This window comes from Nicotiana sylvestris, chromosome 1 (genome assembly GCF_000393655.2).
Source record: "Nicotiana sylvestris chromosome 1, ASM39365v2, whole genome shotgun sequence".
NCBI lineage: Eukaryota > Viridiplantae > Streptophyta > Magnoliopsida > Solanales > Solanaceae > Nicotiana > Nicotiana sylvestris.
In genome coordinates this window covers 35,381,200-35,395,552 of record NC_091057.1, presented here as the reverse complement: position 1 = coordinate 35,395,552, position 14,353 = coordinate 35,381,200, and the positions used below count along the sequence as shown (strand labels likewise).

Genomic DNA, 14,353 nt, shown 5'->3' with positions numbered 1-14,353 from the left:
TCCCACTTGCTTTTGTCTTTCATACTTACTTTCATTATTTCTTTATCCTTGTTATTTAATTAATCCCATTGTCCCTCACTTGTCTCTTTGTTGGCCAACCACTTTTCCTAGTTTTCTAAATCTTTTCTCGTTGCCATCTGAAGACTAGGATTTTAAATCCTTGTTTTCCTTATTAAATTCCAACTCTTCAAGTTGGTTACATACCATTGAATTCTCAAAATTTTAGCACTTATGAATAGAAACTTGAAATGCTCCAAATGCATTAGATGACCTTGTAACATCCACTAATTCAATGATTAACTATCGATATTATCCCTAAGCATTCCAATAACTTTGTTCCACTCAAATAATCATGTAGCTCAGATTTAATTACATAGCATTCTCAAGCTCAAAATTAGTAAGAGTTACCTAGTAGAATTTACGGGGCTTTACATTCTCCCCCACTTAGAAACATTCATCCTCGAATGTAAATTTCTTGTCGTGTTAAAGTCTAAAAACGTAATCTCCGAGCCTTTTGATTACTCTTTAACTCTTTAAGGCTTCGAAATTTGAGAACTCTCCAAATTTTTTTAAAAAAAATTTCAGCAGAGTTTCCTTCGTTAATAGGCTTATCCCAAAATTCCAACCTCACAACGAGTTATAAGAATACAACATAAAAGGCCTTACATGGCTCAACTCAACACAACTACCTTAATGAATGTATCTACAATTTCATATATCTCCGGACATCAGTACTTAGCCTTTCCCAACATCACAAGAATTAAATTTATCAACATAAGACAAGTCTAACAACCATGTGCAATAGATAAATTAATCAATAACTTGCCCCACGGAAGTAAATTATAATAAACTCTAAACTCAAAATTTTAAAAAAATGGCATACCTGAAGTTGCGAATAAGTGTGGATATCGGATTTTCATATCTTCCTCGGCCTCCTAAGTAGCCTCCTCGACGTCATGATTACGCCATAACACTTTAACTGAAGCTATGTCTTTAGTCCTCAACCTACGGACTTGCCTATCAAGAATCTCAACAGGTTCTTCGTTATAAGTTAAGCCGTCATTTATTTCTACTACTTCTAGTGAGACGATGTGAGCATGATCATGCACATACCCTCGTAGCATCGATACATGAAAAACAGGATGAACCAAAGTCAATGATGCAGGTAACTCCAACTTATAGGCTACTTCCCCAATCCTTTTCAAGATACGATATGGGCTAATGAATCTAGGACTTAGCTTGCCCTTCTTCCCAAATCTCATAACGCCCTTCATTGGTGATACTTTCAAGAACACTTGATCACCCTCCTTGAACTCCAACTTACGTTGATGTACATCTGTATAGCTTTTTTGTTGACTTCGTGCAGTCTTAAGCTTTGTTGAATCAATGCCACCTTCTCTAAGGCGTCCTGTACAAGATCGGGTCCAAGTAGTCCTACCTCTATCGGCTCAAACCATCCAATAGGAGATCTACAACGTCGTCCGTACAAAGCTTCATATGGAGCCATCTGGATACTAGCATGATAGCTACTATTGTAGGAAAATTTGATCAGAGGTAAGTGTTCATCCCAATTCCCACCAAAATCAAGGACACAAGCCCGCAACATATCCTCAAGTGTCTGAATAGTTCTTTCAGCTTGTCTGTCAATCTGTGGATGAAAAGCGGTACTCAAATTGACACCTGTACCTAATCCTTCTTGAAAGGACAACAAAAAATGAGCAGTAAATTGGGCCACTCTATCAGATATAAGGGAAGTTGGAATCCCATGAAGTCGGACAATTTCTTTCAAGTACAACTTAGCATATTGTGGTACCGTGTCAGTCATCTTTACTGGTAAGAAATGCGCCGACTTTGTAAGTTGGTCTACAATCACCCAAATAGAGTCATGCTTCAAGCGAGTGCGAGGCAAACTCACAACAAAGTCCATATTAATCATCTCCCACTTCCTAAGTGGAATCTCAATATTCTGAGCCAACCCACCAGGTCCTTGATGCTCAGCCTTTACTTGCTGGCAATTTAAACATCTAGCCACGAAGTCTGAAATGTTTTCCTTCATCCGATTCCACCAATAGATCTCCCGCAAGTCTTTGTACATTTTTGTGGATCCTGGATGTATAGAATATCTCGAACTGTGTGCCTCATCCATAATTTCATTACGAAGCCCATCAACATCTGGCACGCACAAGCGACCGTTCATCTTCAACACCCCATCCTCATCAAGAGAAAATGCAAGGATTTCTTTAAATTTTACACTATTTAGAATATTGACCAAATTTGGATCTTCAAATTGCTTAGCCTTGACACGCTCAATAAGAGAGGAACGTGCTATGGCACAAGCGACAAGCTCTTTACTTATCGGTAAATGTGCTAAGGTACCTCTTGACTTTTGGCTTAGCGCGTCGGCTACCACATTCGCCTTTCCCGGATGGTAATGAATGCTTAAATCATAATCCTTCAATAGTTCTAACCATCTCATTTGCCTCAAGTTTAATTCCCTATGCTTGAATATATATTGCAAGCTTTTATGGTTGGTGTATAATTCACAATGCTTACCATACAAGTAATGCCGTCAGATTTTCAAAGCAAAAACAACCACGGCAAGTTCCAAGTCATGGGTTGGATAGTTCTTCTCATGGATCTTCAACTGTCTAGAAGCATAAGAGATAACCTTACCTTTCTGCATCAAGACACAACCCAACCCAACTCTAGAGGCATCACAGTAAACCACAAAGTCACCCAAACCTGTTGGCAATGTCAACATAGTCAATCTAGCCTTCAACTCTTGAAAACTTCTCTCACAAGCATCCGACCACTGAAACTTCGCTACTTTCTACGTCAACTTGGTTAACGGAGATGAAAGAGTAGAAAATCCTTCAACAAACCGTTGATAGCAACCCGATAATCCCAAAAACTGCGAATCTCTGTCGGTGTAGTTGGTCGAGGCCAACTCTTAACCGCTTCAATCTTTTGAGGATAAACCTTAATACCTTTACGAGATACTATATGACCCAAGAATGCCACGAATTCGAGCCAAAATTCACACTTAGAGAATTTGGCATATAACTCATTCTCCAAGAGCGTCTGCAACACTATTCTCAAATGATTGGCATGCTCCTCTTGACTTTGCGAATAGACTAATATGTCATCAATGAAAACAATCACGAATCTATCAAGAACTGGTTTGAAAACCCAATTCATTAGATCCATAAAGGCCGTGGGTGAATTTGTTAGTCCAAATGACATCACCAAAAATTCATAATGCTCGTAGCGGGTCCAAAAGTCTATTTTGGGAATATCCTTTTCTCGAATCTTCAACTGATGATACCCCGACCTTAAATCAATCTTTGAGAAGAACTTTGCTCCTTGCAACCGGTCAAACAAGTCGTCTATCCGAGGTAGTGGGTACCTATTCTTGATGGTCACTTTGTTAAGTTTCCTGTAGTCAATACACATCCTGAAGAACCATCTTTCTTTTTCACAAATAGCATTTGCGCACCTTAAGGTGATACACTAGGTCTAATAAATCCTTTATCCAGTAAATCTTTCAATTGCTCTTTCAATTCTCTTAATTCGGCTGGAGCCATTCGGTATGGGGGAATAGATATCGACTGAGTATCTGGCACCACATCTATCCCAAAGTCGATAATCCGATCTGGTGGGATACCCAGAAGCTCATCAGGAAACTCATTAACAACTGGCACAGACTAAATGTTGTTACCTCCGCAGTTGTGTCAATGACTCTGACTAAATGATAGAGACATCCCTTCGTGATCTTCTTCTTCGACTTAAGGTATGAAATAAATTTACCTCGAGGCTCAGCAATATTGCCTTTCCATTCACGAATTGGCTCATTAGGAAACTCAAACTTGACCACTTTAGCACGACAATCAAGAATGGCGTAACACTTGTATAACCAATTCATCCCCATAATCACATCAAAGTCAACCATTTCTAGTTCAATAAGGTCTATAGTAGTCTCTCGATCTTGGATTATGATCACACAACCCTTGTAAATGTGGGAGGCAATAGCAGGATCTCCTACCGAAGTCGACATAAAAAATGGTTCAAATAGTTGTTCTGGCTCTATGCCAAAATCCAAAGCAAAGTACGAAGTAATATAGGAAAAAATAGATCCAGGATCCATAAGAGCATAAGCATTTAGAGCACAAACTCTAAGTATAGTTGTGATAACAGCATCTGAAGCCTCTACAGTAGGGCGAGTAGGCATGGCATAGAAACAAAGATGAGTTCCCTGAGAAGTAGCAGCTGTCTATGGCAACCTTTCCTGCATTGCGTCCGTTGTGGGCCCTATTACCCCTAGGTGGGGGCGGTGCAGCTGAAGTAGTAGCCATAGAAGGTGTCGGGTGAGCTCTCGAACCCTGTTGCCCGTTAGGGCAAAACTTTCGGATGTGACCCATCAACTTGCATCCATAGCACGAACCACGGGGTCCCCTGGTAACACTAGGCTGATGCTGATGAGAACCCACACTACTCTAACTCTACTGTGCAGTATGGTGCTCACTCTGAATGGACCTAGACTGGCCTCCTTGTTCGGAACTGTATGCCACTGGATGGCTACTAAAAGTTGTCTGCATCCTAGACTGTGGTGGTCCAGATGATCCTCTGTTGTTCTGCCCCTTGCCCAAACTAGGCACTGCACTGAAAGTGCCAAAATTCCAAGGCTTTTTGTTCTGCTCCCTGTTGGCCCTCTCCTCCTGATGAATCCTTTCGAGATCCATTGCTAGATCTACAAAGTTAGTAAAGGTAGTGTTCCTTCTCCCACTAGCTGTATCTTTTCTGATGCCTGAAATCAAGCCACGAGCAAAGCGATCAATCTTTTCATCCTCGGTGGGGATGAGGTGGGGAGCATAACGGGATAACTTCTCGAATTTGATGTTATACACAAGGACAATCATGGTATCCTTCTTTAAGGTCTCAAATAATATCGCAAGGGCGGCTCTCACTCCTGGTGGTAACCGTTTCTTAATGAAAATCTTCTTAAATTCTGCCCAAATTATTGGAGGTGCATCCTCCGATTGACTTTTCTCTACCCCTTTGAACCAGAGGTCAGCAATGTCTTTCAACTGGTAGGTTGTCAATCGAACCACTCGGTAGTCTTTAACTCCCAGCAAAGTAGTAACTTTAGGTAGTGTTTAACTCTCAGCAAAGTAGTAGCTTTCTCAACTTCCTCTAAGAAGTCCTGAGGGTCTACAATGGGATCTGTACCAGTGAAAATTGGCGGCTCAAGTCTCACAAATTTCATGGCCAAATGTGCCATGTCCTCAATCGTTGGTGCTTTCATCCCTCCTTGTTGGAGTGCCTGAATCCCCACTTGAAGGTTCTGTTGGGTCTGCATAGCCATGAGGTCAGCAAAAGTATCCATAGCTTTTTTAATATCAGTGAGGGTCTTTTCCAAGTGATTTGGTTGTGGAGGTGGAGCAGGTGCCTCATCAACTTCTTCCTCGAGCTCCTGGACCATCCTTGGAGCCATTGGAACTGGCACAGTCCGTTCTCTTGCAGCCTGCAGAGGTCGGCCCCTAGGTCTAGCAGGTACCCCTCCAGAAGCCGCATCAGGTATAGGAGCAACTTCTCAATTCATATTACCGCCACGGGTGTTCACCATCTTCTGCCAATTGATATAGTGCACGAGTTAGAAAATATTTCTTAGTTCTATCGCACAATTCTAGAATTAGAAGAAAGAGTGAAGTATTATTATAATGTCCATATAGCCTTCTCGATATAGAAGTATGGTGCACAACATACCAAAAAAGAGAACTCTACCAGACACGATTCCATAAAATTCCTAGAACTCGAATTAGAACCTAGGGCTCTGATACTAAGTTTGTCACGCCCTAAAACTATTTGACCAGCACTCGGTATTCTACCCGACCCAAGTGAACCATCCTATAGATTAATACACATCTATATGCTTAATACGATGATGCGAAAGGCTCTTCAATTTCAATCATTTTAAAATATACACAAAACATGAATAATGTCTTTAAGTAAATATTTTCCTTTGAAGGCAAAGCTTCATAAAGATAAAAGAAAATTTCGTTCATGCACACCATGTAAGTAACCATAGGATTACAACCCAAATGAATACTATTGTTGTCTATGGAACCTTTCTGACACGAACTTGAATAGTCAGCCAAGGCATAACCCGGTGGCTCAAAGGGATATTAATATAATAAAGTCCTCCACAAATACAAGCGTGGAGTCTCACCAAATAACGTCAACGGGAAATATAGAGCTGCCATATCCACGCGGTCCAAGTTGCTCAGGTCCAGTCCCTGAAAATAGAAAATAGAAATGTGGCCAAAAGGCCTAAGCTCCACATGCCTAGTACGAATCATGAACTATTCCCCAAAAAGAAAATAGGACGATATTTAAGAAGACATAAGATATGCAATAATAATTGATATCAAGAAAGAAGTATTCATATCAATTAACAATTTAAAAGGTACAATAAAATAATATGGTAAAACATATTTCAAAGTCTTCCGTTATCATTGATCTTTGCAAAATCATGTTAGATTTTTCATTTACCGGGAGTACTATCCATCACCGACACGAAAGAAGGTCAACTAGGTTATGTACCTAGCGGCAAGTATCATATACCCTACTTGCTCAGGTCGTCTCATCGTTGTGCCGCATGAATCGACTCAGCCATGCTAATAAAGTAGCACAATAGTACCCCTAATGGGAAGTACTCTGTCGTAGTCCCCAACTGTAAGGTAGGTTCTACGCCTACACCGGCACGTGTAGTTTCATGACCTAATGAGGAAAAATGTCCAAGGTCAATCTCGGTGAATTTAAGTAACTCCCAAAACCTTTACATTTATCAATGATGATACTTATAGCCAAATCAACTATTTGATAATAGCTATATCCAAGATATTTTACAACTCATGTATTTTCATTTCAAAATACTACAAGTGTTATTCCTTATTTATTTAGTTTTTTCTTTAATTAAGATACAACATTTCAGGAAAATAATATTGATATCACTTAAATCTTTTATGATGCAAGAATGTTAAAATCCCTAACTCACTCGTCCCCACAAGCTAGGACTCGCATTTTGAAACTCAGTTTAATCGTGTTTTGATATGAGTTTGGAGAAAAGGTCTTAGGGTAGTAAGTTTCAACGTACCTCAAATTGCATACAACCTTATCACAAATGATCCAATAATGCCAATGAGTCACGATCTACATATACGAACTCACATAATTCAAGAACGAATCATAACGATACGTACTAAACTAACTAAGTGTCTAACACTTAAATCTAATCTTGTAAGTTTAACAAAATTCCTCATTTGATTATTTGAATGACAATCCTTGAATTTTAATTCCAGCTTATTCGTTAAACTTGTTATGGAATCTAGTCATTCCACTATAAACTCAAAATAACATCGTTCAAATAATACCCATCACTATTCATCATTCTTACCAACCAACTTTTCAATCTCAAGACTAGCTTCTAGGGTTTTATGAATAGATATTTAAATACAAATCTAACTTCATAAATATACTCTACTACGCCCGTGGAGTATGGTACATAAGATTGGAGTGAATAAATTACCTCTTTGTCAAACCCTAAAAGTTTCAAGATTTGAGTTTCTTGAAATGTCCTTGAGATTATCTTCAAAAATCTATGAATCCCACGATGTTGGAGGTTTAAGAGATGTAATAAATGAATCAAATTTATCAAAGAAAGGCTTTTAATTCTTACCTTGAAGATGTATTAATGGTAAATAGATGCTCCTTGTCTCTAATCTCCAAGACCAAGTCAAATATAATATAATCTCTCCCTTAACAAAATGCCTAAAAAAACTTCAGTTGTGGATTCTAAATTTCGGGTGCTGAGTTGCACGCCTTCACTGGGTTCTAATTTATTCCATCACAAAAGCAACATTTTGGTCTTCAACTTTAATCATTCTATTTCCCACTTGCTTTTGTCTTTCATAATTACTTCCATTATTTCCTTGTCCTTGTTATTTAATTAATTTCATTGTCCCCCACTTGTCTATTTGTTGGCCAACCACTTTTCCTAGATTTCTAAATCCTTTCTCGTTGCCATCTGAAGACTAGGATTTTAAATCCTTTTTTTCGTATTAAATTCCAACTCTTCAAGTTGGTTACATACCATTGAATTCTCATAATTTCAGCACTTATGAATAGAAACTTGAAATGCTCCAAATACATTTGATGACCTTGTAACATCCACTAATTTAATGATTAACTATCGATATTGTCCCTAAGCATTCCAATAACTCTGTTCCACTCGAATAATCATGTAGCTCAGATTTAATTACATAGCATTCTCAAGCTCAAAATTAGTAGGAGTTAACTAAAAGAATTTACAGAGCTTTACATATACGTACATATTCCTTGTTGGCAAGTTTCCTTCTTGTATATTACCTTCGTAATTCAACAGATGTTATACAGGTTCATATCCTAGACACATGCTTAGGGGTGTTTGACAGGTATGACTCAGGCACCTGTCATGGCCCATCGGTTTGTGTCGTGACAAAAGTGGTATTAGAGCAGCTCTGTCCTAGGGTTGTCTATAGACCGTGTCTAGTAGAGTCTTGTTTATGGGTGTGTTGTGCACCACACTTATAGACAGGAGGCTACAGGACATATAGGGTGTTATCCTCCCTTCTTATCTTAGATTGTGCAATATAAGCATTCATGTTCCTAATGACGTGTTACATTTTTAGCGATGCCTCCAAAGACTATAGCCGCTAGCATGGGTTAGAAGGCTACAAAGGTGTTATAAAGAGATATAAGTTATACTATGGAGTCAGACCCATCAGAGATTATGGTTTCTATTGAGGAGGATCCATCCGAGGGTCCATATGAGTCATCTGTTCGAGCTGTTTTGACCACTCCGGCAGCAGATGGGGTGAGAGGAGTTCCGCCTTTGACAAGGCCCTTAGTTTCATTATCACAACCCGTTGATCAGGTATGAGGGGAGTAATGCATGGATTGGCACAGCCGGGTTTCTCTCAGGCTCAAAATTATGTCATGGTATTTGCGGACACCAGCTCTTCTGAGGTTCCAAATAGTCCACAGTCTTAGGATTCCGTCAATCAAGGTTTGCCAGTGTATGTTATGGGATATGCATAGGAAGAGGATAGTAGTCCGGCCAATAGGAGGAAGGTAACCGATAAGGATATGAAGGTTCTGCTTCGAAGTGTGTTTGATCGAGGTTCCTATATAGGACAAGGCAAGGACCCTCAACTGTAGACTTCCTCCAAATGTCAGTTTTTGGTTGGTGAGTTCCACCTCTTCTTAGAATATTACCAAGTCAGGGTTCTAAATATGTTAGGTTGTTTTATGAGGACGTAGAGAGCCCCGTCCCGACTTGTATATATTATGGTTATGTCTACTTAGAGGTTTTCCAGACATTATCTTGTATATAGTTTTGGGTATGACATGTCTACGGCCTAGTCGACCCCTATGTATATAAACATTTTTATAAATTAGTTATGCAAGTTATGTTTTAAAATTGTTATATATATATAGATGTGGCCCGAAATGGCCCGTGATAGATTTGATAATAAACAAGGATAAGATACGTGGTGTTCGGTTGGGTAGGACTTGATATTATAATAGGTATGGATTGATTGGCCTTTAGTTATGCTAACATCAAGTGTAGATCAAAGATGGTTTGATTTCAGTTTCCAGGAGATCCTGTTTTAGAATGGAAAGGTAATACCGTGTCGCCAAGAGGTAAATTTATCTCCTATCTTAAGGCAAGGAAGATAATCAGAAAGGACTATATTTATCACTGAGTTTGGGCTTGGGATGTGGAAGTAGAGTCACTAACCATTCAGTCATTTCCTGTAGTTAATGAGTTTCCTGATGTTTTTACCGATGATCTTTCGGGTCTTCCGCCAGAGCGAGAAATTGAGTTTGTCATTGACCTACTAGCAGTTGCTCATCCAATATCTATTCCCTCCCTATAGAATGGCCCCCGCAGAGCTGAAAGAGTTAAAGGAATAATTAAGGGGCTTGCTTGAAAAAGGTTTTATCAGACCTAGTACGTCACCGTGGGGAGCACCTGTGTTGTTTGAGAGAAAGAAGGATGATTCCTTACGAATGTGTATAGATTATAGGCCGTTGAATAAGGTGACGATCAAGAATAAGTACATGTTCCCGAGGATTGACGATTTATTTGATCAGTTGCAAGTGGCAAGTGTTTTTCAAAGATAGACTTGAGGTCCGGGTACCACCAAGTAAGGGTTAAGGAGGAAGATATTCCAAAGACAACATTCAGGACCAGATACGAGCACTTTGAGTTTCGTGTTATACCATTCGGTTTGACCAATGCCCTAGTAGTATTCATGGAGTTGATGAACCGTGTGTTCAGGCCCTTTTGAAGATCTATTCGTAATCATATTTATCGATGATATATATTGGTATATCTTGTTCATTGGCTGAGCATGCAGATCACTTGCGTACTATGCTCAGAGTTCTACAAAAAGGGAAGTTATATGCAAAATTCTCTAAATATGAATTCTGGGTGAACTCTGTAGCTTTCCTTGGGCATATCATTTTGGGCGAAGGCATCCCGGTGAATACACAAAAGAGTGAGGCATTGAAGACTTGGACTATACCCACAACACTGACGGAGGTTCGTAGCTTCTCCGTTTGGCAGGTTATTACAGAAAACTTATAACGAAATTTTCTTCTCTTCTAAGCACCTTCGACCAAAGTGGTATGTGGTGTCTCGCTTAATGTTCCGGAATAATATAAGGAAATCTATGATTCAAGTAAGTTGAATAAAGGTTACGAATAAGTATAAATAGATATGTGTAGGTCGCAAGCTGAAGTAGAGTAGAGCAGCAAGGTTTTAGGAAGACAGGAGGAAGGATAAGAAAAGATGAGTGAAAAGGTGACGAGAATGGATAAGTCCTTGGGAATAAGTCAATAAGAGAGCTGATGGTTTCTCTAAGTTATAGAAGGCTCAGTATAGCCCGAATGAACTCAAAGGAGTCTAAGACTAGTAATGTTTAGAATATATAAAATGATGCCCTAATAGTGGGATAATGACGTAATTGTGAAGGATAAAGGATAATGTTTGGGCCTCCGAAGAGGGAAATTTCCTGAATTATAAAAGATTAGGATACCCATGTAACTTAACTCAGAAGGGAACTAAGTTTCAATGGACCAATCATTGCGAACGGAGTTTCTGGGCATTGAAGGACAGATTAACTTCAGCACCAGTTCTACCGCTCCCAGAAGGGATAGATAGTTATATTATCTATTGTGACGCTTCAGGCATTGGATTAGGTCGTGTGCTGATGCAGCATGGTAAGGTTGTAGCTTATGCTTCTAGACAACTAAGAAAGCACGAGAAGAACTACCCGACCCACGATTAAGAGTTAGCCCTGGTGATTCATGCACTAAAGATGTGGAGGCACTACTTGTATGGCATTCATGTTGATATCTATGCGGATCATAAGAGCCTCCAGTATATCTTCAAGAAAAAATATTTAATTTATGTCAAAAAGATGGTTGGAGCTACTTAAAGATTATGACGTTGATATTTCATGCCATCCGGGGAAAGCGAACATAGTAGTCGATGCCCTCAGCCGTAGATCTATGAGTGGCATGTCATATTTATAGCCAGAAAGAAAAGGGAGAATAGCCCATGAGGTTCACCAGCTAGCTAGTCTTGGAGTTCGGTTACTAGACTCAGGTCATATTGGAATTTCTATTCAGGATACGACAATATCCTCGTTAATAACTAAGGAAAGGAACGCCAGAACGAGGATCCTGTATTAGTTCATTATAGGGATACCACCCCTTAAAAGGAGAAGATACCATTTGAAATTATAGAAGATGGGGTCCTCAGATATCGGGGACGATTATATGTCCCTAATGTTGCAGGGCTGCGCCGGCAGGTTATGGGAGAAACTCATTATCCTCGTTATACTATCCATCAAAAAGAAACAAAGATGTATCACGATATCATGGAGGTATATTGGTGGGACGGAATGAAAAAGGATATAGTGGAGTTTGTTGCTCAGTGCCCTAACTTTCAACACGTTAAGATTGAACATCAAAAACCTAGTGGATTATTGCAGGTTATGGAGATTCCGACTTGGAAATTGGAATAATCAATATGGATTTCATCGTAGGCTTGCCTCGTACCCAGCATAAGTTTGATTTGGTATGGGTGATTGTTGATAGGCTTACAAAGTCAGTCCATTTTCTGCCCGTTAGAACTACATATTCCTTAGAGGATTACACAAGGCTTTACACTAAGGAGATAGTACGACCGCATGGTATCCTTGTATCTATTATCTCGGATAGAGGAGCTCAATTTATAGCTAACTTCTGGAGGTCCTTCCAAAAAGGATTGGGGACTCAAGTAAGTCTTAGTACAGCATTTCATCCCCAGATAGATGGACAGGCTGAGTGTACTATTCTGACACTGGAGGATATGTTACAAGCTCGTGTAATGGACTTCAAAGGTAGCTTGTTGCTTATTGAGTTTGCATATAATGATAGTTATCATTCTAGGATTCAGATGGCTCCATACAAAGCTCTTTACGGGCGAAAGTGTAGGTCTCCTATAGGGTGGTTTGATGTTAGAGAATCTGGATTACACGGGCCAGACCTGGTTCAGCAAGCCATAGAAAAAGTAAAGCTTATTCGGGATCAACTATTGACAGCTCAGAGTCGTCAGAAGTCATATTCTGACATGTGGTGATGAGATATAGAGTTAGGGGTTGATGACTGGGTATTCTTACAGTGTCACCTGCGAAGGGTGTGATGAGATTTGGCAAGAAAGGTAAACTTAGCCCATGGTATATTGGGCCTTATAGGTTCATTCGGAGAGTGGGCCAAGTAGCTTATGAATTGGAATTGCCCTCGGAATTGGAGTTTGTCCATCCGGTTTTTCACGTATCTATGTTACAGAGGTACATTGACGATCCTACCCGAGTGGTGCCCACGGATGATGTACAAATTATAGAAGGCTTGTCATACGAGGAAATTCTGGTTGCCATCCTAGACCGACAAATCCGCAAGCTACGCAATAAGGAGGTAGCCTCCATAAAAATACTTTGAAGAAACAACAATGTGGAAGAAATAACTTGGGAGGCTGAGGAAGACATGAAGTCTAGATATCCCTACTTATTTCCTCCTCCAGAGAAGGTTCCGACTGAGACGTCATAACCTCAAGGTATGTGTACGGATTCTTGTGTAGTTATTGTCATTGGTCGTGTGAGGCCATTGTCGTTATTTATAATTATGGTCCTGTGTGGCGTTGGGTTATTAAGCTTCTACGGAAAAAGTTGGTAGTAGTGTTGTTACAAAGGTGACACTGCCAAGGTTATATAGATTTCGTAGAGTTAAACATTCGAAGACGAATGTTTCTAAGGGGGAAAGGATGTTACATCTCGCGTTTTCGTACGATAAAAGTTTCGTCTTCAGTTAATTGACGTAGACTCGGGAATGAGATTATCCAGAGGTTTACATATTTATACCATTTATAACAAGCAATAAGTAAGTGTCATAAAGGATAAAGGGTACACGAATTAAAGAAAACAAGTTTCGTTGAAAGTGGCCAATTTGGGATAAAATACGGGTCGAGCTATAATACCCGATAATTATGGACTAGTACCATACAAGGTAACATATGGCCGTGATAGTATGATGTATAAAGTATATTAAAAATGAGTAGTATTTTTAGATAATTTTTAATTATGCGGGTAATTGGTTAATTATCGGGTAGCGGGACATTACCTAGTTAATTATTAAAAAAATGAGATAAGATTAAAACTCTGCCCGAAAAAAAGTAACGTGGCAGAAGGCCACAAGTAAAGGAATGACTCTTAAGTCATTCCATGTCTAGGTGTCTTAATCTTGGATAATTAAAACATCCAAGTAATGTTTAACATAAGACCTTGTCATTCCATTTTGGACCAAAAAACCAAGAAAAAACGTTAAGATTGAAAATCAAAGATATGATCCATTCCTTATAATTCAAGATAACTTCAAAAAAAAGGTCCATTTTCTTGGTTCAAGCATTTCAATGCCAAGTTCAAAAGCACATTTCGTTTCAAATTTCGCTCAAAGGAAACGTTGAAGCAGAAGCAAATTTCGAAGCTTAATCCTATTTTTGGGGTTCTAATTTCAATCCACAAAGGTTTCCAACGGAATATTATATGGAATTTTACCTACTCCATGTATGTTAAGGTCATCCCCTCTTTCTTTTGGCATAGTCCAAATTATATCGAAGAAACGAGCAAACGCACGGTTTTCATAAATTATTTTATTCATAGAAATATTAGGGGTGTCTATATTTTTGATTCCCCACATAAATTATTAC

At 39.2% G+C, this 14,353-nt stretch overlaps 2 protein-coding genes across 2 annotated transcripts; both read right to left on the bottom strand.

Moving 5' to 3' along the window:
* Positions 1 to 935: 935 nt before the first annotated feature.
* LOC138868619 (uncharacterized) lies at positions 936 to 1,274 on the bottom strand. Its single transcript, XM_070146183.1, has one exon. The coding sequence runs from the start codon at positions 1,272 to 1,274 to the stop codon at positions 936 to 938; it is 339 nt and encodes a 112-aa protein (XP_070002284.1).
* A 2,223-nt stretch (positions 1,275 to 3,497) lies between these two features.
* On the bottom strand, positions 3,498 to 4,228 carry LOC138868604 (uncharacterized). The gene is made up of 2 exons (XM_070146169.1): positions 3,808 to 4,228; positions 3,498 to 3,694 (listed from the first exon to the last, which is right to left on the bottom strand). The coding sequence occupies exons 1-2, from the start codon at positions 4,226 to 4,228 to the stop codon at positions 3,498 to 3,500; spliced, it is 618 nt and encodes a 205-aa protein (XP_070002270.1).
* Between the last annotated feature and the right edge of the window lie 10,125 nt (positions 4,229 to 14,353).